Source organism: Silurus meridionalis, chromosome 15 (assembly GCF_014805685.1).
Source record: "Silurus meridionalis isolate SWU-2019-XX chromosome 15, ASM1480568v1, whole genome shotgun sequence".
Taxonomy (NCBI): domain Eukaryota; kingdom Metazoa; phylum Chordata; class Actinopteri; order Siluriformes; family Siluridae; genus Silurus; species Silurus meridionalis.
The window spans coordinates 15,202,449-15,215,915 of record NC_060898.1 but is presented as its reverse complement, the minus strand read 5'-3'; the positions used below and the strand labels follow the sequence as shown (position 1 = coordinate 15,215,915).

The 13,467-nt window shown below is 37.4% G+C and overlaps 3 protein-coding genes across 7 annotated transcripts in view; 2 read left to right on the top strand and 1 right to left on the bottom strand.

Moving 5' to 3' along the window:
* dub (duboraya) overlaps window positions 1–519 on the top strand; it is an 18,128-nt gene extending 17,609 nt beyond the window's left edge. For all 4 annotated transcript variants that reach the window (XM_046867824.1, XM_046867823.1, XM_046867822.1 and 1 more), the window contains one exon: window positions 1–519. This exon is cut by the window's left edge and continues 575 nt beyond it. The gene's annotated coding sequence lies outside the window, so the exon portion shown is untranslated.
* Window positions 520–856: 337 nt separating this feature from the next.
* Window positions 857–5,137, top strand: guca1d (guanylate cyclase activator 1d). Of its 2 annotated transcripts, none has more exons than XM_046868074.1 (4): window positions 857–1,338; window positions 1,960–2,007; window positions 3,206–3,293; window positions 3,569–5,137. In XM_046868074.1, the coding sequence occupies exons 1-4, from the start codon at window positions 1,144–1,146 to the stop codon at window positions 3,718–3,720; spliced, it is 483 nt and encodes a 160-aa protein (XP_046724030.1). In that variant the 5' UTR covers window positions 857–1,143; the 3' UTR covers window positions 3,721–5,137. The 2 variants fall into 2 exon arrangements, with proteins under 2 accessions (XP_046724030.1, XP_046724029.1); XM_046868073.1 differs by having other exon boundaries at window positions 1,858–2,007.
* Window positions 5,138–5,282: 145 nt separating this feature from the next.
* On the bottom strand, window positions 5,283–13,345 carry alg8 (ALG8 alpha-1,3-glucosyltransferase). Its single transcript, XM_046868071.1, has 13 exons — window positions 13,207–13,345; window positions 12,441–12,519; window positions 12,122–12,315; window positions 11,879–11,985; window positions 11,716–11,783; window positions 8,947–9,073; window positions 7,917–8,020; window positions 7,569–7,689; window positions 6,661–6,800; window positions 6,402–6,541; window positions 6,219–6,316; window positions 6,048–6,120; window positions 5,283–5,712 (listed from the first exon to the last, which is right to left on the bottom strand). Exons 1-13 carry the CDS (start codon window positions 13,293–13,295, stop codon window positions 5,484–5,486), a joined length of 1,569 nt encoding a protein of 522 aa, XP_046724027.1. The 5' UTR covers window positions 13,296–13,345; the 3' UTR covers window positions 5,283–5,483.
* Between the last annotated feature and the right edge of the window lie 122 nt (window positions 13,346–13,467).

Below are 13,467 nucleotides of genomic sequence, written 5' to 3'. Positions count from 1 at the left end.
TTAAAGGGTTTTGTAGATCATAACTTTTGACAATATTTTGATCACCCAATGTATACCTCTCTGAGTCCTACACTGAATGAATCAAAATCATTTCCCATATCAAGAAGTAGTTAGCAGATTAGTATTAGTACACTGAAAATGGATTCATTTCATTTTGTATTGTTTTTTTGCACTGTTATTTGTCAATGATTTTTTTTAAGTATGTGAATAAAACAGCTGCAGTTTTGTGTAAGTCATAATGATTGCTGTGTAATTCTTCCTGTAATAGAGGTATTAGAGGGTTAATTCAGAGCTGCCCAAACTAGGCCCTGTGAGTCAAAGTTGGTCCATTTTGACCTTTAATTTAGCCTGCATGTTTGAGAAGAGGGAAGAAAGGGGGAAAAATAGCCATTTTGAAAAGTAAGGATGTCTCTTATTAGAAGTCATTGAATAGCTGTATTAGGCATTGGCCGATTGTACAATAAATTGGCGATTTAATCAACTAGAACTTTCCAAATAAAACTGCATTTATTCAACAGATTACAGAGTAATGTTTTCTATTTATTTATTTTATTTTAAAATGTATCAATTTATAAATAAGTGGAATCATAGCAGCCCACAGCCCTGTCAAGTTCAATTTTGGCTTTTCATAGGAAAAGATTTTTTAGATTAATTTGTTTCATGGTCATTATTTTAGATGGCGTTTTATCAAAAAAACTCAATTTCAAGCTCGCTATTGAAAGAAAATATTGAAATATTAATAGATGATATTTGATATTATAATCAATAAAAAGAATCACTTTTTTATACTTTTTTTTTTTAAATAAAATCCTAGGATACAAACTTCATTATAAATAAGCCAAGACGAATAGTTCTGTACATGTAACTAAGGTCAGAACATCTTACATAAGCATTCTTCTTTTTCTGTGCCTGCTTCTCTTAAAACTCCACTTTGTACAAAGCTGCCATTATCCAATTACAGTTTATTTCAAGTGCTCACCCTTTTTAGCACCACACCTACATAAGAGGTTTAGAAACCCTTTCTTGAGTTCTCTGTAGTGATCAGTGTGTCCCTAGTCGACAGTGCTATAAAGTGGCACAGGGTGTAGAAGGCATGTTAAGTGCTTAGCTGGACCAGGTGTGCAACGAAGAGTTTCCTTAGACATGGGCAACAAACACACCACTCTGGATGACATCCTGGCTGAAGACATGCACCACTGGTACAACAAGTTCATGAGGGAGTCTCCCTCAGGCCTGATCACACTCTTTGAGCTGAAGTCCATGCTTGGGCTACAGGGGATGCCTGAGGACGCTAACGCTTATGTGGACCAGGTCTTCTACACGTTTGACATGGATGGGGTAAGGACAGAATAGAATGAGCAGTCTTACATGTACAATCATACCTAATGTAGAGTTTGATTGAAGCCTTTTTTTTTGTTTTCAGTAAAAAACATTGGCTGTCACATGGTACACAAGGTACAGCCATTAGTTACTTGACACCAGTGTAGACAGGCTTATATATGGAGTTATTTTAATATATATATATATATATATATATATATATATATATATATATATATATATATATATATATATATATATATATATATATAAACAACTTTTGCATAGCAAATAAGAATATGTTTCTTTTTTTTCTGGAAAGAGATCACATTACAAATACACAATTATCTGATGCCTGAATTAGTTCCAGATTCAGTGTATCCTGTTTGCATGCTCACTTGAATAAATCTGCTGACATTTTATTATAATACATTTATAGTGTGCACTAAAATGTTCCTCATATCTGCATCACATAAATAAATCTATCATTCAAAATTATTACCTATAAAAGCTGAATATCATGTTTTTTTCTGTTAGGATGGATACATAAATTTTGTGGAATACATTGCTGCAGTCAGTCTGATGCTTAAAGGTGAAATCAACCAGAAATTAAAGTGGTATTTTAAACTGTTTGACCAGGATGGCAATGGAAAAATCGACAAAGAAGAACTGGAGACAATATTCACGGTATGTGGAAACAAACTACATTATGCATATAATGTATGCATATGGAAATAAATATATTTTTAATTGAATATATTACGTTCAAGTATCTGAACTTGATATGACCAACAATAATGCAGTATCCAAAATAATAATAACTAAGTTAGATTTTTTTTAAACTACTAGCATGAATCCTGATTGCAAGGATTATTTGCTTTGGAAATTGGTTAAGCTCTAAACCATGGCAAGCAGTTGGTAGCTTAGTGGTTACATTGTGGAACTTTGAATTAAAAGGGTATGAGTTTAAATCCCAGTACTACTAAGCTGCCACTGCTTGGTTTAGAGACAGTGGCATTGAGTAAAAGACAGCAGGTGGAGCTGGGGATGTTGAGGATTTCATTGGGAGTGACGACGATGGACAGGATTAGAAATGAGTTTATTAGAGGGACATCGCATGTAGGACGTTTTGGAGACAAGGTGAGGGAGGCAAGATTGAGATGGTTTGGACATGTGCAGAGGAGGGACATGGAGACTCAGTAGGAGAATGCTGAGGACCAAGGAGGAGGTTTATGTATGTGGTGAAGGAAGACATGCAGGTAGTTGGTTTTAAAGAGGCAGATGTAGAGGACAGGGTGGTGTGGAAACTGATGATCCGCTGTGGGGACCGCTAACCGGAGCAGACAAAAGAAGAAGAAAAAGAAGGACTCTACTAAAGCTGCCACTGCTGGGCTACTCGAATGTATAATTGAGACAATCGCAAGTTACTATGTCGTCGGCCAAATAAGGTAAAAACGAAAGGGCTTTATAAGAGCTGCTAATATATATAAAGCTTATTTACCCTGGTGGTCTAGTGGTTAGGAGGCGGCGCTCTCACCGCTGCAGCCCGGGTTCGATCCCCGGTCAGGCCAGCCACTCTTAGTGCCGATCCCAAGCCCAGATAAATGGGCATGGTTGCGTTAGGAATGACATCCAGCGTAAAAACGTGCCAAATCAAACATGCGGATCATGAATACGGATGATCTGCTGTGGCAACCCCTAATGGGAGAAGCCGAAAGAAAGTTTACTGTGACAGGTTTGTTTCTGAAAGCCACCAGAGCCAAGAGGTCACAGTTTAAGCAAAAATAAATACAGTGTGTTACAGGACCAGTAACCCATCTGTCAAGTCGTCTCAACCAAGCGATGTCAATCCACTTCATCAACTTTTTATTTTTCATTACTCCAGGCCATACAGGACATCACGCAAAATCACAGCATTGTACCGGAAGAGATAGTAGCACTTATATTCGAAAAAATCGATGTCAACGGAGAAGGTAAGCAAAAGGACTTGATGGCCAGGTGGATAGTTTAAAGTCTTGTGTAGTTTTTGACTGATCTACTTTTGCCTTTTTTTTCCCGTTCCATGTCATTGTCCATTACATTAGGGATATTATTTCTGTACAATTAAACCACCTTCTCTGTGTCATCTTTCATTACAATGACAAACAGTATAAGGAACAGTATAAGCTAAATAGTCCAGCAGGTCTTGGCTTGTTTCTTGTCTGTTGAACTAAAAGCGCTTTATTTGCACCATTTCCTTTTACTGAAGGTGAATTAACACTTGAAGAATTCATTGAAGGAGCCAGAGGACACCCAGACATCATGGAGATGCTGAAGAAAATGATGGACTTGACTCCAGTGCTAAAGATTATTGTTGAAGGGCGACAGAAACCAGACAGCTGTGAACACGGCCAGGCCTAGCATTTTTAAAAACGAGGAAATATATTTTTTGATGAATATTTCTGGACATACAGCAGCTCAGCAACATTTCAAATATTTACATTTATGGAATTTTTCAGACGCCCTTATCCAGAGCGACTCATTCATACTGCTGAGCAGGTTATGGGATTAAGGGCCTTGCTCAGGGGCCCCAGGAGTGGCAGCTTGGTGTGGCTGGGATTTGAACTCATGACCATTGGATCCAAACTCTAATGCCTTGACAGCATAATGCACTTCTGTATAGCAGAACATATATATATGCACTTCTGTATAGCAGTGTGCTGCCTGAAAATGATCAGGTGTAATAACCCTTAACCACTTCAATCACCTACCAAAATCCTCAACAACAGGCAGCAATTACAAAGCACAGGTTTTTATTTTTTATTTTGGGATGAATAGAGAGCTAAAGTGAAACTTTACACTAGCTGTCCAAAACATTGGAATGACTATACTATGCTTTAGGCGAAGCTTTTCCATGCTGTGGGAGTGTATTCAGCTCAAATGAGTAAACTGAAACAGCTACCTCTTCGAGTGAAGAGCAGAAACGAAAGGGGAAACTGATCCTTTAATACTATAAGGGGCTTAGGGCACTGATGGACAGGATAGTACCTGCAAGGCAATGACTGGCAACCTGCTGCTTTTTAAGAAAACTTAAACTGCTGTGGGAACCAGAAGCACACTTATTGGAGTTTTCTTAAAATTCAGATGATACTGGTTTACAGAGAAGGCTGATGTTTGTTTAAATGAAAACAGAATGAAGTGCTTTACAGAAAAGAAAACCACTGTTGCTTTTATGTCACACCTCATTACTTGTTCATTATGAATTAAAATCTGAATTTTTGTGTCAGTGTTATCATTGTGTTATCATTAAATGTAATTCCTATTGCTACAGTTATGCAGTTTAATGCCACAGTTTAATGAAATCGGTGTCTTTCCAGTGCCATTCATATAAAGTAATGCTACGCATTCTTTTTGGTTTGTTTGTTTTGGGGTTATAACCTAGGAGTTATGTGAGAATTAGTACTGCAAAATACAGTAATTAATCCAAATGATGCAATCTAACTGGTAGCTGACTCTGAATTGTACTATGTACATGGTCTGAGTTTAATAACCATACATGTAAACATTTTCTAAAAATCAGCTGACGCAAAACACACACGGATTTCATTTACAAAAATAAATAAATAAATAAATAAATAAATGAAATAATTTAAGAGTCCAACTTGCTAAAAGCATCATCTGTGTTACATATTGGATTGACAAACTCAAACTTGATAAAATGTTCAGCTTTGCATTATATTAGAAGAAATTGTAAAAATTATCATCTACAAGTTTTATGTCCACATTTGATCATAAATAAGGGCTGTTTTTCAGTTGTAATCTTGAAAATATTGTGGTTTGTTTTGTGTACTCTTTACAAATGAAGTAAAGTCTAGCCTGAGAATGCTGTGTTCATGCCTTATAAAGAATACAATGTAAAAAAAAAACATCAATGTTGAACTGTAACATTATGTAATATTAAAATCAAGCCAGGAAAAGAAGGGTTAATGAAAGGATAGTTCTTTAATTAAAATACCACATTCAGTAGAAAATGATTGAAAATAGAAGTACTTACACTGAGGGGAAAAACTTCCTCAAAAGTAGTTTTAGGGGTCTAAAGTAACATTTGGTCACAATTGTAAACAAGATGTCAATTATACTGTGGCTCCATGTTCTCGAGCATCCTTGTGTTTTTACAACATTCATTACTGAGCTTTCACTTTGTTGCTGGGTGCAGTGAACACAGACAGGTAGAGTCTGATGAAGGAGTAGACCACACCCAGTGAGCAGTAAACAGAGGTGAGGAGCAGAGGGATGAAGGGAAGCGTCTGCTGCCAGCGAGTCAATGGGTAAACAATCTCACAGATGAGCTCTAGAGGAACCAGGCCCAGGAGATACACAGCTTCCAGCGAATTCACCAACCAGCCCGCTTTACTGCAAGAAAAACAACAGGGCTAAAGAGTCAGTGATGCAGTGTCTGCATCTTGATCAGCACAAAAAAAACTAAAGCACTGAACTAGTTTACATGCAAATATCTATAAACTTTACATCCTGTTTCTTATGTTTTATTATAGTTTATTGCAAAAGATAATTTAATTTATATCATTGCATTTTAAGAAAATAAATTAAACTGTCTGCCCTCAAATCGCAATAGGGCTCGAAATGAGTTACACAATCTAAAGTTAAAGCCATTAATCATAAATCAGAGATAATAAGTAGATAAATGCCTAATAAACAGTCTCAGGAATCCAAAGCTCTCATGTACTGACCTGAAAAGCTTCTTGAGCGAGGTGAAACTGAAGATTGTAAACATCAGCATGAAAAGAATTTTGATAGGAAGCTCTGAATGGAAAAAAACCCCAAACAGACAATGTTTAGATTTTATCCAAACCCAAACTGTAATGTTGAAGCCACAGCGTGAAACAGAAGCATGTCCGTACCTGAAGCTGTAAAGAGAAGTGGAAAGAGGGAAAAATGGCCTGTTGTGCTGAGGATTAGAAAGGTTCGGGCATCTTCCTTACTTTCTACAGCTAGCAAGCTAGAAAAGAAACAAACCAGACATTTTTTAGCTTTGTTATATTTTAGTTGTTTGAAAAAGAAGAAGAAAAAAAAGGGAATATTACCTTAGAGGAAGTATTGCCATTAAAATGGCCTTCTCATGGACATGCCATCCAAACATAAAAGATCCAAGGGCACAAATAATCATGCAGCGAAGGAAACCTCGGGCTCCTTTGGATCTTCGCCATGTAGTGAACAGAACAGGCTATAGAGGGACAGCACAGAAAAAAAATCATTGTCAAAACTGAATAGAATAAAACTTATCGGTATAAGGCAGGGGGCAGCCGCAGTGTTTTTAATTCAAGTTTGCAACTGAACACTCACCACAATTGAAAGTAAAGTACAAACAAGTGTCACTAGAGGAGAAACAGGTGGAAGAACGGAGTGTTGAAATTCCTGAACCAAACCTCCAGTCATCGAGGCTTTGGGAAGTTCGTTCGGATCAAGCAGTTTAAATTTGACACCTAAAATAAACAGTAATACCCGTTAGGATGAGTTTTAATATTATGGTTCTGCCACAGCACTGATCAATTCTGTTCAGAACTTGTTGACATTTCTATAACAGCAACCCTGACAGTATTGATCCCAGCTCGCCCTTTTGCATTACAGCTACCGATCGAAGGTGAGCGCTTACACGCGCTCCCTCTGAAACACGTAAAGCCAGCTAATCGCTGCTGCTAATGCTGTGCTATAAGGAGGTGTAACAAACCCCCTTACAAAAGCATTCCCTGCCCCTTTCCACATACATGAGCATACAGACACGTGCAATTAGTGAGGATCACTGACTGATAGCTAGAAAAAGCATGCCGTGCTCCCACCCAGAGAGCACAGCTAAGTTTGCTTCCATGGTTCCCAGACACAGACTGCTGTGGCATCGTCTGGATTCCAACCCGTATCTCTTGAAAAAAGGGCGAACGGGATTCTATTACAGGAACTAACTTGCTTTGTGAACATTCCAAAACATAAAAGAAACCAAGAAATAGATAAGATTTTTGAGCTATAAGATGAATAAAGCACTTTTAAATGTGACCTTACGAAAAAACATTATTAACCAGGAATGTTTACAGCTGCATTACACCACCCCACTGTGGATCATTTGTATATAACAGGACATGCTAAAGGGTTTTGTGTGTGCAGTATATACGTTATAATACGTCTAAAAGAAAACTATATGTTTTTATTTCACACACATTTTAAAAAAAAAATTTTCCAGATATTATTTTTTTCCTTACCAAGGACAGACAGAGCTTTGTCTGCTATGTTGTACAGCGCCCAGATATTAGGGGCCCAGTAGGCATGACATAACCCACGCTTGAAAGGGAACAGCCTGGAAAGGACTTGTGGAATCTGACCCTTTGACAAAGCAGAGAAAGAAGGAAATAAGTAACAAGGCCGATTTATATTAAAAGAAACAATCAAATGTAACACCTATTTAATCAGATTTCGAGATACATTCGAGATACACTTGAGAGAAGAGAAACGCTAATTCGAATCCTGTGTATGTCTGCGCATACGGTGGCATTGACCATAACAACCTTGAATATAGAGCTTTGATTAAAGAGAGCCAATGAGATACATACCAGTATAATAAATGGTCCAAATGACACAGCGAAGGTGGACACAACAATAAATCCAAGAGCTACTAAGCGGAAAAGACTGAAACTTTTCCATTTCACTGAACCATCTAAAGAAAAAACAAGAGCCATGTTAGGACGATTCTAATAATTGTATATAGTCACCACAAAAAACAAAATGCCATGCAAAAATGAGAATTATATATAGAAAAATAATGCTAGTACTCAGATTTAAACAATTCATTATTATTTAAACTTATACAGCAGCTCTAATTGGTCATAAAGTGATCCTTTGCTATATCAATGATCTGAAAATCATATTGTTTTGATTCTATGTAACAAATGATTGTTAATTTAAAATGGCTGAAAAGACTTTTCTATTTAACCTTTTGTTTCCACAAATTTGGAGCGAATTTGTAGGGTGTCTTGGATGGGTAGAATAAAATTTTGACTTTACTTGAACTAGGAGACCCAAACCTGTTCCAGCATGACAATGCACAAAGCCTGCTCCATTAAGATATAGTTTACATGGGTTGAAATGGAAGATCTTGCCTGCTGTAGAACATTGCTATAGAGCTCTAACTGTATTGAACACCTTTGGGATGAATTGGAACGCTGACTGCACCCCAGGCCTCCTCACATTACACCAGTACCTGACTTTACTAACACCCCTGTGGCCGAATGAACACACATCTCTACAAGGACACTCCAGAATCTAGATGAACCTGCTTCCAGAGGAGTGGAGCTTACTAGAACAGCAAATGGGGACTAAATGTGGAATGGGATGTTCAGAAAGCACATACAAATTGTGTCAAAATTGTGATCTTTAATCTTCTAAATCTTGGAGCATGTGGTATAAAAGCAATAAAACACTTTGGACTTTGGGTTTGTCTGAAATATAAAGTAATCTGGAAAATAAATTATATTGAACTGATAATGAACTGCATGGCCAGTGCATACATTTCAGATGTGATTTTAAATTGTAAAAAATAAATACATTTAGTGACTTTTGGAATAAGGTCAAAATAAGCCACACCTGCATTACTCTGTGTAAAGCAGAAACATCTGAGCAGGAAGATTCCATAGGCTGGTGCGATGTACAGGTATATGTGCTTCAGGTTTAAAAGGATGGAAAACAGTAAAGCACCCTCGAAGTGTCTGTTCTGTTTAAACACATGAAGAAAGAAAGAATTAAAAAACCTAGTTGTTCATTAGATATGATGGGGTGTAGTGTAGAATAATATTCAGGCTGCAATTTGAGCAAAATTGAAAGATTTACTCTCAGATTAGATTTGATATTTTCATTATTTTCATTTATAAAATTTAATAATTTCCTTTTTCCATTCAAACTAATGTGGGGAATGCAGTAATATTCATTGTTACACTGTGATTTAGTCACTGCAGCATCCTGCCTGGCATAAAAACGTTATTTAATGTACGTTATAGTTAATGTAAATGCAATGTTAAACTATAGTGGTGTAATATTGAATTTGAATATGAATATGGTGGGACTTGTGAATGCAAAACAGCACTAAGTGCCTTGCATTATTATCCTTAATGATTTTTTGAACATCTGAGCTGCACCAAGAATACTCTAAGGTGGAAAATCGGTACAGTAACTTTAATGCAACTTACACTTTTAGAAATGCAATTTGTGTTTATTCAGAATTAGGTGCCAAAATGAAAAAATGTGCCTTGAATTGGATGTAGTCTGGAGGGTTGACAGCAATTATCATGGGCTCCATCATTCTTTAGCTAACTGTACTTTACTTTTCACTCAGTAATTTGCAATTTCACAACCATGGCTGTGAAGAACTTTTTGAAAGTGGCAAAGAAAAAAAATTCTTGTCCGGATGACATGCTGGACTATAATGTAAATGTACAGTATCTCATAAAAGTGAGAACACCCTCATTTCAGCAACCACTGTAGTAGATGTTCTCTGCGGACAAAACTATATAAATGAAACTTGGATATATTTTAGAGTAGGTAATATACATCTTGTATACCAGTACCAATTTACTGTCCTCTGTAAATATTTCAACATACAGCCATTATTGTCAAAAAAGCTGGCAACAAAAGTAAGTACACCCTAAGTAAACATGTCAAAACTGTGTCCAAAGTGTAAATATTTTGTGTGAGCAACCTGGCACTGCCTTAATTCTCCTGGGCATGTAAATAATCAGAGCTGCACAGGTTGTTGCTGGGATCCTCTTTCACTCCTCCATAATGAAGTCACGTAGCTGCTGGATGTAAGACACATGGCACTTCTCTACCTTCTGCTTAAGGATGCCTCACAGGTGCTCAATAGGGTTTAAGTCTGGTTGCCCAAATATATCTCCAATCACCATCACCTTCAGCTTCCTCAGCAAGGCAATTGTCATCTTGGTGGTGTGTTTGGGGTCGTTATTATGTTGGAAAACTGTCGTTCGGCCCAGTTTCTGAAGGAAAGGCGTCATGTTCTGCTTCAGAATACATTTTGGAATCTATGTTTCTCTCAAGGAATCGCATCTCCAAAGTACCAGCAGCACTCATGCAGCCCAAGACCATGATGCTATCATCACCATGCTTGACTGTAAGCAAGAAACCGTTTACTTGGTGCTTCTCACCAGGGCATTGCCACACATGCTGGACACCATCTGAGCCAAACAAGTTTATCTTAGTCTCCTCAGACCACAGGACATCGTTCCAGTAATTCATGCTCTTTGGACAGGTCGTCTTCAGGAAACTGTTTGATGGTTTTCTTGTGAGCCAGATTCAGAAGACGCTTCCTTCTGGGACGACGGCCACACAGATTGACTTGTCGCAGTGTGTGGCGTGTGGTCTGAGCACTGACAACTGTTACTTCTGCTTCTGCAAACTCTAAAGCATTGCTACAGCACTCATGTCTGTTTTTTGAAGCCAGTTTCTACCTGACTCACAGCACGAGGCCTCAACTTTTTTGATGGAACCTTACGTGGCCTGTTCTGAGTGAAACCTGTCTTGGAAAACCATGTATGACCCTCTGTAGTGTGTATCAGTTTCATAGTGTTACTGATCTTCTTATAGGCTCGGCATCTTTGTGGAGAGCAACAATTCTAATTCTCAAATCCTCAAAGTTCTTTGCCATGAGGTCACATGTTGAACATCCAATGGTCAGTATGAGAGAACTGAACTCAAAGCACCACATTTTAACTGCTCTAATACAAGATACACAAATTAGAATGGTCCTGACAAGCAAAAAAAAACATGTACATGCTGAATAGGACATGTGGCTTTGCCTGGTTACACGACGTACAGCTGTTATCGCTTTTGTCAGCAGCTATTTTACAATAATGACTATGTTGATTATTTTTTGAGGACATTAAATCTGTACTGTAATACAAGCTGCACATTGACTACTCTAAAATATAGCCACGTTTAATTTTTATAATATTGTCCCTTGAAGAGATGTGATAAAATGGCTGCTGAAATGTGAGGGGTGAGATATTGCACCTTTGGTTAGAAGAACTTCATTTATGGTATTTGGTAGAAGTCCTTATTCACAAATATCTCATTTAGACAATTGAGCAGTTGAGGTTAAAGGGTCTTGCTGAAGAGCTCGATATTGTTAGTATAATATTAAAGTGGTGGGATCTGAAGTCACAAGCAGGAATGCATTTTGTCTGGTTTAACAGAAGAGTTAGAAAAGATTTCTTGTCTTGTAATCTGCCTCAACTACACTGTTTTAAATCAAAGCATTTTAAATTAAATGAAAATATACTTATATACAAAATGAGAAGAAATTTGATAACTTTAGATAAGATTTCTGTATAGAATCTTCCACACCTGAAGATGTCGTGCGACTGAAAGCAGGAGAATTCCGAAGAGGAAGCCGTTATACTGAAAATGAATGTCTACATTGTGTTATTGAAGGATTAAACAAAAAAAAAAACGTTGGTGTATTTCATGTTTTTTGAATAAGACATCAGGTCATTTTAATAAAGGATACGATCAACAATGAAAAGTCCAAAGTTCCACAGCAGCAGTGTGGCCAGGATGAAAGACGGTTTTGCCAGCAGATCCTTTCCTTTGTCTTCCCGTACACATTTACAACATCTAAAACCAGAGCAAAAAATCATTTATCATTATCAGTTTATACAATAATATATATAATCAAGTACATATTGAAGGTATTTTCAGTTCACTTGGGTCATCATGGTGTGGGTAAAATATATGTTTAACACAATCGTACTCTCGAACTGCATAAATGAAGATCACATCAGTGATAATGACAGAAAGTCTCTGGAACAACACGGTGGCAGGACTGGCGTAATTAAGGTTCTCAACAACCAGCATCTTCGCATCGAAGTATTTGGCAACGTGCGAGAGTCCAAACTCAAACCATGCAAACAGGGGAGGATAATCCAATGTCCACTCTGATGTGGCCTAAAAACATTAACAAAAGAAAAGAAAAAACTTATTATACAGATATTAAGTGTTAATTACAATTATGCTGAGGTGAGTACACCAGTGTGAGTATACAGTAACTGTAAGTCATTATGAGTAAATACCTCATAATACCATTCTGACACAGGCAGAGAGTGAGTGATAGCGAGCCAGTTCCGATGGACTTCAAAATCTGTTGAGTGACTGGAAAATATATTTATGCAAAATACAATTAAATATATATTGCTATGAAATCTTAACATGTTACAAGAAAGCTTTCGAAATGTATAGATGAGTTAAATGCATTTTGGGGTAAGTGCATGCCAATATGCCAAGGTTAAGCCCTGCTGTCTTCGAAAGAAAAGAAAAAAGACCATATCTATACAAAGTCATTTTATTATTGCATTCAGTGCAATTATGAAGGAAAGCACAGCAAGTCAGTAGTCACAAGCTGCAAAACACAGGTTGAGCTGGTCTAGCTAGTTTTGGCATTTTGTAATAGCTTAGGTAGAGTTTTTTGAGTAGAGAAATAAAAAAGATTGGTATAAAACTACTTTGAGTAACATCTTTTCATTAAGTATAAATGGAGCTATGACACACCTGACCACACACTGCTGAGACGTTGTGTTTACGGTGTGACGTCATATACTCCTTTTTTTCTGAGCCCTATTAAATAACTTAGGCTCAAGAATCTTCTAGATATTATTTCATGACCCATCTGCTTTTTCCGATGCTTCAAACCGGTACAGTGGCAAAAACAGTTTTATTTTTACATTTAAATTGGATCAATGAATCCAATACAACTATCAAACAGCATCTAATCAGATATCAGATATCCGATCATCACCGATTACCGAAACTCATTTCTAATAGCTGAAAGTGTACACTCACTATGCGTTTATCAGCAGGCATTTTAGAAAAGAAACTCCGAAAGCCAAGGCGAGAAACCAGCTCCAACCCTGGCTTGTGGACGCCGCCATGACAGCGCGCGGACTCAATAAAGTTTACTTTATTTAAAACGCATCGAACGCCATACGCTTGTTTCCGGAAGTGTGTCGAAGGACAGCAATCAACTCCAACTGGCGTGCAACGGGATATAAAGTGCACTGAATAAGCTGTAAAAGTTAGGGATTGTCTGCTTCGAGAAAGTCC

Bases quoted from the DNA above. Each gene is read 5' to 3' on its own strand.
- guca1d (XM_046868073.1), top strand. From the start codon at position 1,144: ATGGGCAACAAACACACCACTCTGGATGACATCCTGGCTGAAGACATG. The intron at 2,008-3,205 runs GTATGTGGAAAC...TCATTACTCCAG, and splicing joins AACTGGAGACAATATTCACG to GCCATACAGGACATCACGCA. The intron at 3,294-3,568 runs GTAAGCAAAAGG...CTTTTACTGAAG, and splicing joins AATCGATGTCAACGGAGAAG to GTGAATTAACACTTGAAGAA.
- alg8 (XM_046868071.1), bottom strand. From the start codon at position 13,295: ATGGCGGCGTCCACAAGCCAGGGTTGGAGCTGGTTTCTCGCCTTGGCT. The intron at 7,690-7,916 runs GTATGTATCTCA...GCTTTGTCAAAG, and splicing joins TTGGACCATTTATTATACTG to GGTCAGATTCCACAAGTCCT. The intron at 6,801-7,568 runs GTAAGGAAAAAA...TGTTTATTTTAG, and splicing joins CAAAGCTCTGTCTGTCCTTG to GTGTCAAATTTAAACTGCTT.